Raw genomic sequence first — 14480 nt, forward strand, 5'->3', positions numbered from 1 at the left:
CTGCACTTGCTTGATTAGAAAAGCCTAATTTTTGTAGTCTCTGGAATTTAAAAATTTCTCTCAAACTTAATTAAGGAATCTTTAAAAAAAAAAAAACCATGACAGTAATGGCTGTTTTTTCACTGTTAAATTATCACCTGGCACATTGCAGAAATTCACAAATAGTTGTTGAATGAATGAATAGGACTTTGGTTTAGGTGATTTTGCTACTGTTTTCAAATGAATAATAAAACACCTGTTAAAATATGAAAAGTTGAGTTTTTAGAAGAATCAAGTATTTCCCCTTGTTGACAAATTGGTGCATGAATCTTTTCCATATCAACTCATTTTGACTTTTTTGAAAATTTCTTTAATTGTGAAAGATATGATTTGTACATAAGAGAGAATAAAACATTTATACAGTTTAGTCCTAACAACTGGTTAAAAAATAGAATACTGGGGGATGCAGAGCAAGATGGCCAAATAGAAGCCTCCACTGATTGTCCTCTCCACAGGAACACCAAATTGAACAACTATCCACATATAAAGCACCTTCATAAGAACCAAAAATCAGGGACTGATCACAGTAGCTGGTTTTTACTTCATATTGCTGCAAGAGGCACTGAAGAGGGTAGGAAGGATAATAATATTGAATTGTCAATCCTACCCCTCCCTCATACCCTGGCAGAAGCTGAGTGGTGCAGAGAGAAAATCTGTGCACTTGGGGGAGGGAGAGCACAGTGATTATAGGACTTTGCATTGGAACTCAGTGCTGCCCTGTCACAGTGGAAAGCACCACTGGGCAGAACTCAGCCAGAGCCTATGGATGAGGCATTTGGACCAGTCCTAGGCAGAGGGAGTTGCCCATCCCAGTGGTTGGAACCTGAGTCCAGCAACCCTTGCCACTGCTGGCTAATGTGCTCTGGGGTCCTAAGTAAACTTGAAAGGCAGGCTAGGCCACAAGGAGTGCAATTCCTGGATGAGTCCTGGTGCTGTGCTGAGTTTGGAGCCACCACACCACCCAGTGAGACACCAGCTGGGGCGACGAAGAGAGCACTTGCACCACCCTTCCTCCCACCCCAAGTAGTGCAGCTTGCAGGTCTGGGAAAGACTCCTTCTCTCAGCTTGAGGAGAGGAGAGGGAAGAGTGAAGAGGATTCTGTCTTGCAACTTGGATACCAGCTTAGCCACAGTAGGACAGGGCACCAGGCAGAGTCCTGAGGCCCCTGTTCCGGGCCCTACCTCCCAGACAGCATTTCTAGACACACCCTTGGCCAGAAGGCAACCTACTGCTTTGAAGGGAAGGACCTAGTCCTGGCAAGATTGATTGCCTGCTGACTAAAGAGCCCTTGGGCCCTGAATAATCAGCAGCAGTAGGTACCCAGGCAGTACTTTCCCTGGGCCTTGGGTGAGATTCAGAGACATGCTGGCTTTAGATGTGACCTAGTACATTTCCAGTTGTGGTAACTATGTGGGGGAACTTCTTCTGTTTGGGAAAAGGAGAGGGAAGAGTGAGGGGACTTTGTGTTGCACCTTAGCTACCAGCTTGGTTACAGCGGAGTAGAACACCAGGTGGGCTCTTGGGGTCCCTGATTCTAGGCCTTGGCTCTTGTATAGCATCTCATGACCTACCCTGAGCCAGAGTGGAGCCCACTGCCCTGAAGGGAGAGTCCCAGGCCTGGCAGCATTCACCACAGCTGACAGAAGAGCCCTTGGTCCTTAATGAACATTGGTAGCCAGGCAGTACTTGCCATGGGCCTGGGGACTGTGCTTGCTGTGGGGAGAGACTCCTCTGCTTGTGGAAAGGGGAGGGAAGAATGGGAAGGACTTAGTCTTGTGGCTTGGGTGCTAGCTAACCTGCAGTAGAGTCGAGCAGCAGGTAGATTCCTGAGGTTTCCACCTCCAGACCCTGGCTTCCAGAAGCATCTCTTGACCTGCCCAGGAATGGGAGAAAGTCTCTACCTTGAAGGGAAGGACACAAGCCTATCTGGCTTCACTACCTGCAGATTGTAGAGTCCTAGGGCCTCAAGTGAACATAGGCAGTGGCCAGGCCATGGTTACCACAGGCCTCAGGTGTGACCCAGTGCTTTGTTGACTTCAGGTATGATCCAGTGCCATCACAGTGGAGGTGGCAACAGGGTTGCTTGTGTCACCCCTTCCCCAGCTCCACACAGCTCAGCAGAGAGACTGACTCTGTTTGGGAGAATGTAAGGGAAGAAAGCAAGAGTTTCTGCCTGGTAATTTAGATAATTCTTCCACATCTTATTTAGAACCATGAAGGCAATACCACTACAAATCTTTCAGAGCCACAACATTAGTAGGCTTAGGGTGCCTCTAATGTATATATGGCTACAGTTACTAGAAACGTAGATCACAACACCCAAGTTCCTTCGAATACCTGGAAAGCCTTCCCAAGAAGGACTGGGACAAACAAGCCCAGACTGTAAAGACTGCAATAAATGCCTAACTCTTCAATGTCCAGACATCAATGAACATCCACAAGCATCAGGACCATCCAGGAAAACATTGACCTCACCAAATGAACTAAATAAGATACCACGGACCAATCCTGGAGACAGAGATATGTGTCCTTTGGGGTGGAAAAATCAAAATAGTTGTTTTGAGGAAATACAACAAAATTCAAGATAATACAGAGAAGGAATTCAGACTCTTATCAGATGAATTTAACAAAGAGATTAAAATAATAAAAAGAATCAAGCACAAATCTTGGAGCTGAAAAATGCAGTTGACCTACTGACGAATGCATCAGAATTTCTTAACAGAATTGATCAAGCAGAAGAAGGAATGAGTGAACTTGAAGACAGGCTAATTGAAAATACACAGAGGAGAAAAAAGAATAAAAAGGAATGAGGCACAACTACAAGATCTAGAAAATAGCCTCAAAAGGGCAAATTTAAGAGTTATTATCCTTAAAGAAGAGGTAGAGAGAGAGTTAGGGGTAGAAAATTTATTCAGATAGATAATAACAGAGAGCCTCTCAAACCTAGTAAATTATATCAATATTAAAATACAAGAAGGTTATAGAACACCGAGCAGATTTAACCCAAGACTACCTCAAGATACTTAATAATCAAACTCTCAAAGGTCAAGGATGAAGAAAGGATCCTAAAAGCAGCAAGAGAAAAAGAAAAAAACATGTAATGATGCTCCAGTACATTTGCCAGCAGACTTCTCAGTGGAAGTTGTACAGGCCAGGAGAGAGTGGCATGCCATATTTTAGTGCGGATTAGGAATTTCGGCAAAGTGTTATCAGAGGAACTGAGTGTCTCTGTACTTCATTCTAAATAACTATGTCCTACTTACTAGCTCTTAGAAGGAAGTCAGAGGACACTTCTGTAGGTAGGTGAAATAGTATTCCCTCCTGATTCAGAGAGAAGAGAGCATGGAGGCAGAGCAGAAACTTCTTTAGCAGGCGAATCTGTCCTTTGGTTAAAAGATAAAAAGTGGCCAAGATGTGGAAAAAGGATAATAAAACACAAAGGCGTAAGAGTTGTATAACTGTGAGGGACATAAAAGAAGATACGATTAAATGGAAAAATATCATTTTGGGATAGGAAGACTCAGTATTATATGTCTCCCTAAATAAATCTTGTCCAGGATTTCTGTTTATTTGTCATCTAATCATTTAGAGTTGCTTAGACCAGCCCTATACAGTTGCTTTATTCTTCTCCATAGCACTTATCCCCATGTGATGTAACTATATATTTACTTAATTTTCTTTTTCCCCACTTCTGGAATGTAAACTTATGGAGGTATGTGAACTTATGCGGGTATGCTTGTGTTTCTTTCCTTACTAGAACGTAGATTTATGAGGGTATGTTTTATCCCTTGTGGTATCCCCACTACCTTGAGCTGTGCTTGGCACATAGGAAGCAATGACTGGTGAGTGAATGAATGAATAAATAAAGCCCTCCTTTCTCTCATAATCCACAGCACTTACTGTCTGTTCTATAGCTTTTTGGTCATTAATTTTGTTCAGTTTAGCATCTTATAATGCTTTCTATTATTTTCTTTTGGTTCAGTATCTTATTGTTTCATTCCTATAGGACATTCTTCTCTATGCTCCTTGACGGCATGAGTGGGACAAATGCTTCCTTTGTGTACTACCTCACTGTGCAAGGCGAATGGATGTAGGAACTTGTTGAATTGAACACATGTATTTATTCATAATAACTTAAATTGCCAAATTCCAGTTTGCCTTTAATGAAAGGCGTATTTTTTTATTGGCTAAAACAGTGTAATTCTGTATGAAATAGGTTTTTTTTTTAAATGTATGAATACTTTTTGGTGATGTTTTGTTGAGCTCATAGTAAATTTTGGTAACTGGAAGTTGGAACTTTTGTAATTATAATTGAGTTTCTATACATAATTTGAATAAAATAATATCACAGTTTTCAATGAGATAAGGATTTCTTATCTTGAAATTTAAATTTCTAGTAAAATGTCTCCTTATGCTGTAGTTATATTGGGACCTAGTTTCAAGAAGAAATATTAATTCTAAGTAAGTATAACTTTGTAGCCCACTTATCCTTTTATATATGCATTTGCAAATATAAATGTACAGATGTTTTTGTACATACTTTGTTGTATTTCTCAGACCAGGATTTCATTTAACAGTTTGTATAACTATTTCTGTCCTGTACCTTTGCATTGCCACTAGGATTTTTTTAAAAAGTAATTACAGATGCTCTGTAAATCTCACCATATGTATAAATTTTGTATATGTTTTGTGGAGATAAATTTTCAAGTATACACTTCACATTTTCAAAAGTTACTGAAATAATACCATGAATGTTTACAAGAAGAAATTTAAAACTATGTAAAAGTTTTGTTCTTTTCTAGTTCATGTGGAGAATTATTTACTAATTTACTTATATTTTTTCTTTATTTCAGGCCAGTCTATCCATATGGGGATGGGGAAGCCTTGGCATTGTCCTTTTTCTGATAACCTTTGGACCCTTTGTAATATTTTATTTGACATTTTATATCCTCTGCTTTGTGGGTGGGTAAGTATACTCAATTATAATTTTGTAATTCATGTGTCATATCTTGTTAAAATGGAAACAAATGACTATGAGAAACGGGAGTATGATTTATTTGTGAATGCCATTTTTAATAAATTGCTTTTACTAAAGTTAAAAAAATAAGGATACCCATAAAAATAAAAACAGTGATTGTCATTATTTGTATCAGAAATATGGGTAGTCCTTCAATAATAAGATGTCCATTTCCAAAGGTGTGAACTTTTTTTGGTGATAATGTGTAAAGTTTAAAAAAATTTGCAAATTCCTTTTGGTGGTGTTTCTCCTTTAAAGTTGAAATTTTCTTTTGCATTGTGTTAATAATAAGTAAGTTAAATTGAGACTACACGTGAAGTTTTACATTATAGAAATTGTGATTAGACTTCAAACAATAATGTTAATTTTTTCCTTTAATGAGTGTTGCCATTTCGCTCTAGAAAATTCAAATACCTGATTTTGCAGTTTTCTCTTCATAGTTATTTGGTGTACGTTTATATTTTCCCTTAAGTTGATAAACCTTTACAAGAGAGGTTTCAGTCATAATTTATTGTAGCTTTGTATGCAGAGCATTTGGTGTCAGACATGAATTACAAGGAAATATTAGAAAATATATAGACAAGGGATGTTTGTTATTTAGACACTGTTACCAAAGTAGCTTAGCTGAAATGAGTCTTTTGTTGTTAATGTGTTTGTATGTACATTTATATGACATATTTATGTAATTAGTTGTGGAATGAACACTGATTTCTTTCTGAAAAATCTTTTGAGACCCCAAATATTTGGAGGAGTTGTTTGAGTCTATAGGTTTGGAGGATTTAGCTGAATTGAATAGCATATAGAAACTGTATAGGACACTGAAGGGTTAGCTTCTAAATATATCTATCACTTTTTTTGGGATACAGATTTGATAGTCATGTTGTAGTCTTTCTGTAGGGAGCATATGCTTGAACAAGTGAGAATTTTTTTAACTGAGCAGCTATGTCAAGGAATCTCCATAAAACTACATTTTATGTTAGATTTAGTATTTTCTTATCTATGGCCTAGATACGATACTGTGTACTAAAACATTTAAACTTATTTCAGCCATAAGAGTCTGATACTGGAGTTCAGAGTATCTTTATTGATGATAAAGTGACTGAAGATTATAAAGATGATTGAAGATAATACAGATCTTCAGCCAAATGGGTTTCCTAATTACACTTCTCAGTCACAGTTAAGGCCACAGCATGGCTGAATAGTGACATGGTTGCACCTCCCCCTCTCAGAGTCAAGGCTGCAATTATTAATTGGAAAGGAAATTGTCTTGACACTTTTTTTTTGAAAGGTAGAAATTTCTTCTAATTTCACTAATTGTATTAGCCCTTGTAAGAGTAAAGGAAAAGGATTTCAGAATATTTCCCAATACTTTGGCAAGGGAGGATATTGCAGCTTTATAGGCTAAGGTAGGAGCCCTTGGAAGGTGGATAAGTGAATAATTATTTCTTTTTTTACTCAACTGCTCCAAATAAATTTAGGAAAGAGAGAAAAGTAATCAGTTTATTAATTTTTTAAGTTTTTAAATCTTTAATAAAACCAGATCCTGCACAAAGTTTATTCATTTTTAAAGTCATGAGAACCTTTGTTGTTCCTTTTTTAAATGTTGTAATTTATCAAGGAATAATTTCAAAAAATCTTTCGGATGCTTACAAAGTTCTGTAAAAATTTGGAGATAAGGTGGGATACTAGAGGATAATGGGTACTAAAAAACTCTTTAGAGAATATTAAGAGTCACATGGTAGGGTCTGTGGAATCCTCTCTTTTTTTTGTTTTGCTAATAAAACTTAAGTTTTTAAGTTGTGCAGTTTATTTTTTCTCAAGTGTTGATAATGTCTATATTTTGCTTATAGTCAAAGTTAACTCCTTATTTTTTAATATAAAGAATGCTTTTGGAAAGAAAAACACGTGGGGATTTTTCGTTTTTGTCGTTGTAGGATACTTTCATCTTACTGCATTATGGTTATTTTGTGGCATTCTGTTATATTTGTTGGGTTATATAATTATTTATTGCACCCAACTACAGTTTAAATTATTGAATTTTACAGCGGAAACTACCATTTAGGTTCTTTTAAAATCAGACTGCTCTTTATCTTGTCTTGTGTCGTTACACACTTGTGGGCAAAAGTTAATGTCTTATCAGTCTGTTTCTTGCTGATGTTTTTAATAACACAGTGTTAATATAAACATTTTATTTTGTCTGTAAATATGCTTAATAACCAGGTAAAACTGAAATAGAGGGCCAACTTGAATCTTAATAATAATATCAGATATAACACAGATAGATGAAATTTAGCAGTAATTCTGAGACCAGCCTTTTACAAACAACAAAAACAGAATTAATGACATAAACTGATCTGACTTTATCCATGTTCTCAACCCCCAACCCCTGCTTTTGTGATACTTTTACTGAGGACTAGTGAGAGGGCATGTAGCCACAAAAATTGGAGGACTTTGAGAATCTTCCTTTCAGTAGTTGAGACTGACAATATTTAATGTTTTACTGTTCCCTTCCTATCATTACAGTCTTTGAATCATTGTAACATTAAGATCGTTATAAGATTAAATGTTTTTTGATGGATTTCCAGCACTTTGCTTTATTGGTAAATTTTAAATCTATGAAATATTGATAATATTTAGTTAATACTTAGTGAAGTAGTTCTAAATCACCATTTATCTTCTTCGATCCTGTAATTATTTTTCAAAATAATTAACTTTTTTTGGGATACATTTATATTTTCTTAATTCCAGCCTTATTTTAAACAAATCGTAGATTAGATTTTTTTTTTTTCCCCTGAATAGCCTTTATGTATTCTGTATTCATACTGGAAAGTTATAATGGTGTAATACCTCATGTTAATTGGTTAACAGAACTATAGAATTCGGTCATTTAGCTACATATTTAGATTCATTTGCCTTTATCCATGGTTATTAGCTAGCCTACTTGTTTAATAAGGGCTGATTTTTCTTTTCTTTTTTTTTTTTTTGAGATGGAGTCTTACTCTGTCGCTGGAGTGCAGTTGCGCGATCTCAGCTCACTGCATCCTCTGCCTCCCTGGTTCAAGCAATTCTCCTGCCTCAGCCTCCTGAGTAGCCGGGATTACAGGTGCATGTCACCACACCCAGCTAATTTTTGTATTTTTAGTAGAGACGGGGTTTCACCATGTTGGTCAGGGTGGTCTCAATCTCCTGACCTCAGATGATCCACCCGCCTCAGCCTCCCAAGGTGCTGGGGTTACAGGTGTGAACCACTGCACTCAGCCGATTTTTCTTAAGTTTGAAAAATGTCACTTAAGTTTTTTTTTTTTTTTTTCGAGACAGAGTCGCCAGGCTCGAGTGCAGTGGCGCTATCTCAGCTCACTGCAACCTCTGCCTCCCGGGTTCCAGCGATTCTCCTGCCTCAACCTCCCAAGTAGCTGGGACTACAGGTGCACGCCACCACCCTGGCTAATTTTTATATTTTTAGTAGAGACGGGGTTTCACCATGTTGGTCAAGCTGGTCTCAAACTCTTGACCTTGTGATCCTCCTGTCTTGGCCTCCCAAAGTGCTGGGATTACAGGCATGAGCCACCACACCCAGCCTTGTCACAAGATTCTTTAGGAAATATATTGGATTAAAACTTAAGTATTATTGTATAATTCACAAAACGTTTATAGTTGTTTTACACTTCAGAACCTAATATAATCTGTCAAATTTCTTGCTTTGCCAAAGTCACAAATTGACTTTTTAGTAAATGATAAACCATCTACGAACTCTGGAAAATATACTTGGTAGTAGATTCATTAAATTTTAAGAAAATTTTGTTTTGATATTTGTGATTAAATTTTTCTTTCTAGGGGTTTAGTGGTTACTCTCCTGTTTGGAAAAACAAACTCAGAGAAGTACCTAGAACAGTGTGAACACTCATTTCTTCCTCCAACATCAACTGGGGTTCCTAAGGTAAATAGTGGAGGGAATATAAAACCTCAAAGTCCAGTTCTTTGCAATGATAATAGAGTAATCATCTGTATATATAGCGTGACAAATTTTCGTATAATTTACTAATGCTCACTGGGAATTTATCTGAGATTGTCTAATTATACTTAGAAAATATATTTTAAAAGCCCATCTTAAAAACTTTCTTAGTGTTAGATTTAAAAAGTGGGAATACAAACTTGAGAAAACGATAGAAATTGGTTAGTTTATTTTGGGTGTTTTTCCTGCTGTCTTATCATAGTATTTCAAAGCATCATGCATATGATTTGTAACAATATCAGTGAGTATTCTGGTTTGAATGAAATAAATTGCAGAGGAACCAGAGGAAAAAATGGATACTTTTCATTACTTTGAAAAATACAGCTTGTAATTAGATTATGCAGTATCTATAATTTTAATAATTCAGGCCTAATTTTTATCATCTTGAATGGTGCTATTTTATTATTATTTTTCAGTATCACACTCTATAAATAAAATTGGAATTGTGTAGGTTTCAGATTGTAGTGCCTTCAATTCTTGTGCAGTTGGGTTGGTTTCATTTTGTATGAAGAGAGGCAGATGGCCTGGAGTTGATGCTAATAACAACTTTCTTTACAGTTATTAACTTGTCTGTTACATGCTAAGGTGCAGGAGATGTAGAGGTAAATAATAATTATTTTACATTAATAAAAGAATTTCACTCTATTCCACTGACTTTTATATTGATAAACAAATTTTTTAATACTTAAACTTTTTTATAATCTGAAACCTTTGTCTCTAGGACTCATATTAATATGTATTTTTTTTTTTTACTTATAAGTCTTAGGAAATTAACCTTTCCTTTTTTGAACCATTTCTTAGCTATTTATAATGTACTTCATTTGAGTGGTATATACAGAGGATAGGAAATATTTTAAGAATTAAGATCCTTAACAGTAATAAATTATATTCAAGACTGGTTAAGTCTTTATAATCCATTTTTAATAGATAGTATAAAAACAGTGGGTTTTATTTGCTATTTCTAAAATATGATTTATAAGTAAGTTTTATGAAAAAATTTCAGTGGTTTCATATTATAACTCGAAGCATGTGTTTTTAATATAGATAATCTATGTCTATATCTGTGTCTATATGTATTTATGGGTTTTTTTTTTTTTTTAAGAATCTCCCACTACCTTTTACCCAATTTTCGGGCCACTGATCTTTCTGAACACAAAAAAGTAGAGAAGTACATTTTCTTAAGTTGCCAAAACTATCCCTAAATAAAATCCGTTTAAAAATTAATTATTTTGCAGCTGGTATACTGTTTTGGGCTGGGAAAGGGGAGGGGCGAGAGGGAGAGTGTCCAATAAAGACAGTTTGACTCACATGAAACACTAATTTTATAGTTGTAAAGTTTCATTGAAATATGGCAGCAGCATATCTGTACATTTGCAGTTTTCCCACATTCTAAATAATTTTTGCTGATTTAATTAAATTTTTGAGGATAATCGTTTTTTTGGAAGTGTCTAATTTTGTTAACTTGAGAAATAGTGTTTGGCTTATAGTAGCACCTCAAATAAGGTTATTTATTCACTTGAGGATAATGAAGGGATGTTACATTGAGTATTCAACTGGAATTAAACTGGAGAGATTTTAGATCAGAAAACTACTCAGTAAGATGTTTTGATTTCCTTTAAGTGCTTAGAAGAAATGAAACGGGAAGCCAGGACTATTAAGATTGATAGAAGGTTGACGGGTGCCAATATAATTGATGAACCTCTCCAGCAAGTGAGTTTCAGCGTGTGGTATTTGAATTCTATATATTGTGTTCTAGGTATATTTCTTTTGAAGATACCAGGAAATACTTTTTGCTCTTTAAATAATACCCTGGAATTGCTTCATGTTATCCTTGAATTTTATACTTGAAGATGCTTCCTTATTTATTAACTCACTTCTAATGAGGTGGTTTACTTTATGTAAAAGCCTTTCAATTGAATTTGGATTTAGAAAAAAAGTTTTTACTGACATTTGATAGTGTTTCTTAAAATTTTACAGTTAAAGTGTTTACTCTTTTGTTGATGAACAAGCTTAGTGGTGTGGTAAATCAGACTGTTTTTTTCCTACTTGTTACCTTTTAAGAAATGGAAATGAAATATCTGATCCAAAAACATTAAAAAATTAGAGATAGGTAAAAAAAACTATGCCCCCTGAAATATTTTTCATTGATGTTTGATTATATGATTATAAAAATGTGTACTTTAGAATTTTAACATTTTTTATTATTACTAATATTTAGTTTATCTGGTTTGTAAAAATTATACATTGAGTTGTATTATGTACTATTTATTGTCTGAATACTGTTGGCAGTATCAAACGTATTAGTAGAAATAGGTGAACTCCTATATCATTTTTCTAATTAGGCTGCAATGGATCTGTTGATAATAATGTTTAAAAAAAACTTTTTTTGGAATTATATTCTCTATTATTTTACATCTCATTCCATTAAACTGATTGATACTATTTATTAGATTACAGCATGGAAAGTTTCTTTTTTTTCTGCAAATGCTGTCTTTACCTGGATTTACGTGGGACTTGGCCATAGATAGTGTTTTAATTTTTTTTTTTTTTTTAATCTAGGCAGTAGGTAAGCTGGGATACCAGAATAATTTAAAAAGTTTGAAATGGTTTTTAGTATGTCGATGTTTTTATAATGAGGGCAGGTATTTACCACCATAAATTAATACATAGAGAGTAAATATAAATTGGCAGATACAGCATACTTTTTTAGTTTACCACTGTAACTTTCTAAATCCTAAAATGTTGTAATTTTTTTTTCCAATATTTTTGTTATAGGTTATCCAGTTTTCCTTGAGGGATTATGTCCAGTATTGGTATTATACACTAAGTGATGATGAATCTTTTCTTCTTGAAATTAGGCAGACTCTTCAAAATGCACTCATTCAGTTTGCTACTAGGTAAGGACACGACATTGCATTTATGCAGAAAAACTTAGATGTATGGTTTGTACCAGTAAGGAAAACAACTTTTAAGGGGAGGAATTGTTTATTAAAAGGTAAGTAGAACAGCAGATTATTACTGTGGGATAACTCCAAGATTTTACAACTGGAGCTCTTAAAACCTTTAAATTACTCCAGATTTTAGGTTTTTACAGAATGTTATTTTGATTAAGCCCTGCTTTCTAAGTCTGTTTGGTAGTTTTTTCTTTAGGGTCCAAATCAGGTGACTTTTCAAATCTGTTACCCCACTTATTGGTACTTCCCCCCTCCCCCTACCCTAGATCCCCTATTTTATGTGAGTGCTATGAAAATAGATTAGTTTCAGTGTAACTGCTCTTCTCCACATAGTTTTGCTGTAACTCTTCTCCTAATTATGACACATACCTATTGGAAGTCCTCTTGGAGGAGAAGGGTCCAAAGGAACATAAGTCAGTGGAGAATATTCAAGTTTATATTTTTCAGAAGAGAAATATATTTTGCTGAGTTTGTTTTAACAAACTTTTCTTGTCAGATATACTGAAATTCTTACTTTACAAACCAGCTATATACTGCTTCCCATATGATGAAAGTATTCTGGCTTCTATTCTTGTACTTAAACTGCTTTTTTTTTTTGATGGGAGGCTATTTCACACCTGTTTAAATTATGTTTACTTTCATTTTTATTTTTGAACGCTTTTTTCTCCCCCATCATTGATGTCTAACTTTTTGAAAGCCTTTTAATGGGCAACGTTATGTGAAAGGGAATACTTGTGTTCTAGAAATTATTTATTTTTGAAAGGAAGATTTTATGTTTGGATGAGTTTGTAGATTTTTTTTTTTATTCCATTAAAATATGTTGCTACCATCACACGCAAAGATTGCCCTGCTAGGTATTTCCAGCCATGCTGCCCTCTCAGGCCCTTTCCTCTATCTCCATTGATTCTAAAGCTTTAGATTTGGAGTTGGCTAGAGGAAGGGCATCAGATGTGTTTCCCAACCTCATTGGGGAGCCTGGCACAAGTTTTATGATTTGAACAATAATAGTTATAGAGATAGATTTGTACTCCTCCTCCCTCATGATTAGGAGCAAGCATTTACAAAGTAGCCAGCCAGAATTACAGATGCAGACTCACTGTGGAACACAGAACATATAATTGGTATAATCAAAGAAAGTCAGAACTTGAATTTAATCTCTTTTATTTCATATACACCATTATTGAGTGTTGGGTATTCTTTCAGATAACTCTTCTAAATATTTATTTATTGCTTTCTATAGTAACACTATCCTGATGACTTTTTTTTTCTTTGAAAGGGTGAGAATCAGAAGAATTCATTATTCTTGTGCCTGACTATTGAAAAATACATAAAAATGTATAACGCATTTTAGACCTGGAAAGAGATTTGAACTAGTAATTTGAAAATTTGAGTTTGCATTCTAGCTCCACCTCTAGCTATGGGACGGTGAGCAAGTGTCTTTAAACTCTGAACCTTGGTTTTTCTCATATGTAAAGTAAGTGTGATAATAACTGCCCTGTTCTGTGTTCCTCTCAGGATAATTGTCAGGATCAAAATTCGTCTTATTCAACTAATATTTTGGGCATACTTTGTACCAACTAGATGCTGGGGATTACAGCAGTAAATAAAACAAAGTCCCTGCTCAGTGGAGTGAAATGAAATATCTGTGACAGTGTTTTGAAAATTGTGAAGGAATTTAGAAATTTAAGTTTTTATGCCATCCAACACCCATAATTTTACTGATGAGGAAGCTAAGGTCCAGAAAAGTAAAGTGGTTAGTCTAATGTTATCTAGTGAGTTAGAATTAGAATCAAATTGTTCTTAAGTTTGGTATTTTTTCTCCCACCCAATTAAATATTTTATAATCTAGGTTATTTATCTTAGTTTCCTGCTCTTCTTTCCTGTTATTGCAATACTTTCCCTGTTTTTGATCCCCTAGTCACCTTTCTTTTCACTTTAGGTCTTAAGTTTTTTTTTTTCTTTTGAAAACATTCAGTGCCATCAAGCTTAGTGAAAAAGCAAGGTTTTTTCCATCCTACACTGATCTAAATTTATATCTTTGCTTGACCATTTACCTTAAGTTTCTGGCAAATTAAAGCAATACAGATAATAATTACTTTAGAGGCTGCTTTGAGGCTAAAAAATGGTATCAAATGAAGTTCTTAGCATGCAGTAAAACTCATTAATTGTTGGTTTGTTCCTTCTCTGTTAATGACTTCCCTACATTGGCTTTTTCTATTACTACACAGATATATGACTTACTAGAGGCTCCATGACTTCCAATGCCAGTATCAAGAAAATTAGTCTGTTTACAATCATTCATATACTTCAAAAATCCTTATTCTGTGCTGCCGGCTGTATACTGTGAAGCATATGATAGCAGCAAAAATTATCACCTCTATTCTTTAACTTACAGTCCTTTATAGGGCTCTTAACAGGGGCCCACAAACCTGGAAAAAAACTGTGGGTTTTTTTTTTT

At 35.0% G+C, this 14480-nt stretch overlaps 1 protein-coding gene across 10 annotated transcripts in view; it reads left to right on the forward strand.

Annotated features, from left to right (window-relative positions):
- SNX13 (sorting nexin 13) overlaps nt 1–14480 on the forward strand; it is a 257707-nt gene that overhangs the window by 38551 nt on the left and 204676 nt on the right. For 6 of the 10 annotated variants that reach the window (XR_009215629.1, XM_058446634.1, XM_032759959.2 and 3 more), the window contains exons 2-5: nt 4893–5005; nt 8891–8993; nt 10689–10778; nt 11844–11965. Coding sequence is in view for 8 of the 10 variants with exons in the window: in XM_058446634.1 (XP_058302617.1) it covers nt 4893–5005; nt 8891–8993; nt 10689–10778; nt 11844–11965 (428 nt within the window). In the remaining 2 variants the exon portion in view is untranslated. Of the gene's footprint in view, nt 1–4892; nt 5006–8890; nt 8994–10688; nt 10779–11843; nt 11966–12453; nt 13448–14480 lie in introns of those variants that run through there. The other 4 variants (XM_058446645.1, XM_032759968.2, XM_058446650.1 and 1 more) reach the window with 2 other exon arrangements.

This window comes from Hylobates moloch, unplaced genomic scaffold (assembly GCF_009828535.3).
Source record: "Hylobates moloch isolate HMO894 unplaced genomic scaffold, HMol_V3 SCAFFOLD_1, whole genome shotgun sequence".
Classification (NCBI taxonomy): domain Eukaryota; kingdom Metazoa; phylum Chordata; class Mammalia; order Primates; family Hylobatidae; genus Hylobates; species Hylobates moloch.